This window comes from Plasmodium malariae (assembly GCF_900090045.1).
Source record: "Plasmodium malariae genome assembly, contig: PmUG01_00_46, whole genome shotgun sequence".
Classification (NCBI taxonomy): Eukaryota; Apicomplexa; class Aconoidasida; order Haemosporida; family Plasmodiidae; genus Plasmodium; species Plasmodium malariae.
The window spans coordinates 11,948-13,984 of NW_021638320.1; the positions used below are offsets into that span (position 1 = coordinate 11,948).

General features: G+C 19.1%; 1 protein-coding gene across 1 annotated transcript; it reads right to left on the minus strand.

Annotated features, from left to right (window-relative positions):
* Window positions 1–378: 378 nt before the first annotated feature.
* PmUG01_00074800 (Plasmodium exported protein, unknown function) lies at window positions 379–1,222 on the minus strand (the record flags this gene model as incomplete). Its single annotated transcript, XM_029006321.1, has 2 exons — window positions 379–1,008; window positions 1,136–1,222. The coding sequence occupies 2 exons, from the start codon at window positions 1,220–1,222 to the stop codon at window positions 379–381; spliced, it is 717 nt and encodes a 238-aa protein (XP_028859237.1).
* Window positions 1,223–2,037: the final 815 nt, after the last annotated feature.

Here is a 2,037-nt window from a genome sequence, read left to right on the forward strand (position 1 = left end):
TGGAAACAAAATAAGTGCACATTCTAATGTAATAACATGTATTTCCTACCAATTTAACACAATTATAATAAAAGCTGATTTTTTATGAATTTTATGAAACATACATATATTTTACAAACAAAAATATAATTAAAATAATATATATTGTATGATCGAAGTATTAAATTAAACACAAAGAATATATTAAAATACAAATTTATAAAATAAATCAATCAAATTCAATAAAAGTTATGAATATATATTATTATATTTTATATAAAAACAAATATGCATGTTCAGGTGGTATTATAAAAATAATGTAATTACATATACTCTTCTTGTGAGCATAATATTCTTAAGAATGCTACATAACTATTTTTTAGAATTTAAAATTTTTTTTTATAAATTAACCGTACCATTATTACAAATTTGTTGCTTATATTTTTTTATAATTCTATATTTTTTAATTTTTCTACAGGTATAAATAATGCCTAATACAACAGATAAGTATATCGCAAATGCAAAACCTAATAAAATTGTAATCACAGGATAATAATACGTATTTCCTGGAGTAATTGTTCCCTGTGACTTAGACACTAATCTTGAATATACTAAAGTTACCAATAAAAATATATAGGCCGGAATTAATAATAATTTTATCTTCTTTCTATTTATGGCTGTACACTTTTCCCAGTCGTTCATTTCTTCGTTATTCTTTATTTTGTCAATGGAATGTAATACGCTGAATATTTTTTTTTCACAAAATACATCCGCTCTACTAGATAACGAAGAATTACTACTTTTATGCACTTTATGCCATTTTTCTCTTTTTAATTCACTTTCTTTTAATTCTTTGTTTTGTGATAATATGTCTTGTTTATTTTTAGATATATGTTCTTCATCTAGCACTTTATTATATCGTCCATTAAAATTTCTGTTCACTGAATGATGTGCTAACTGTCGATTAGTTGTTAAGTATAAATCTCTATATAACTTATACTTCTCATCCAATAACCCATTGCAGCTCTTCTAAAAAAAAAAAAAGGAAACATATTATTTATAAGAACATATATTTCCATGCTATGAAAATGTTATTTTTAAAAATAAAATATCAGTAACGAAAAATAAAGTATTATGCGAAATATTATTATAATACCAAATCATTGTTATAACGAATTATCCAAAATAAAAGAGTAAAGATAAAGATTTTAATAAAAATGATGGAATTGAAATTTTTTTTCATTGTATACATTATTAATTTTATTATATATTAACTAATACAAAAAATAACTATAGTTTTATATATTGAAAATGATAAAAGAAGCCATTCATATTTTATTTTTATTTATTTAATTTATTTTAAATTTTATAAAATGAATTATTATATATATACTTCATTTATTTTTCACAAACACAAAATTATTTCAGAATTTAGAACAATTTCAATATAGATTATTATAGAAATAGAATTGAATAAAAATAAATGATAATTGTACATAATATTTAAATTAATTATTTAATAGCAAAGACATTAAATTTTTTTTTATAAATTAGTTTAAAAAAAAAAAATATAATACGAAGGAAATTATTAAGATGATATGAAAACAAATATTATTTATTCAGTGATAACATTTTTTCATTCATACAAAAGAAAGAACTGTACGTAAAAAATATATACTAATATATGTTCATACAATAATTATGAATTTCTGTGTTCCTTCTAAGAAATAATTCTTATTTTATACATGTTTTTTTGTATTACTTCACCTTCTATAGTTAAATAAATTGATTATTGTTACCGTAAAAATAATAGAAAAAAAATATGAAGATAGGAAAAAATATTCTTATTTTATCGTATATTCGTTATTATTTAACTACAATTTTTTCTTATATAAATTTTTATATATTAAGAAAATAAAATTTTTAGTTATTAAAAAGTCTATGAAATTATGTATATATTTTTAAAAGTACCATAATAATTATTCTATTTTTGTATAATAATTTTTACAATTGTAAAATTTGTATCTAATTCCAAATGAAATTTATTTTTATCTAGTG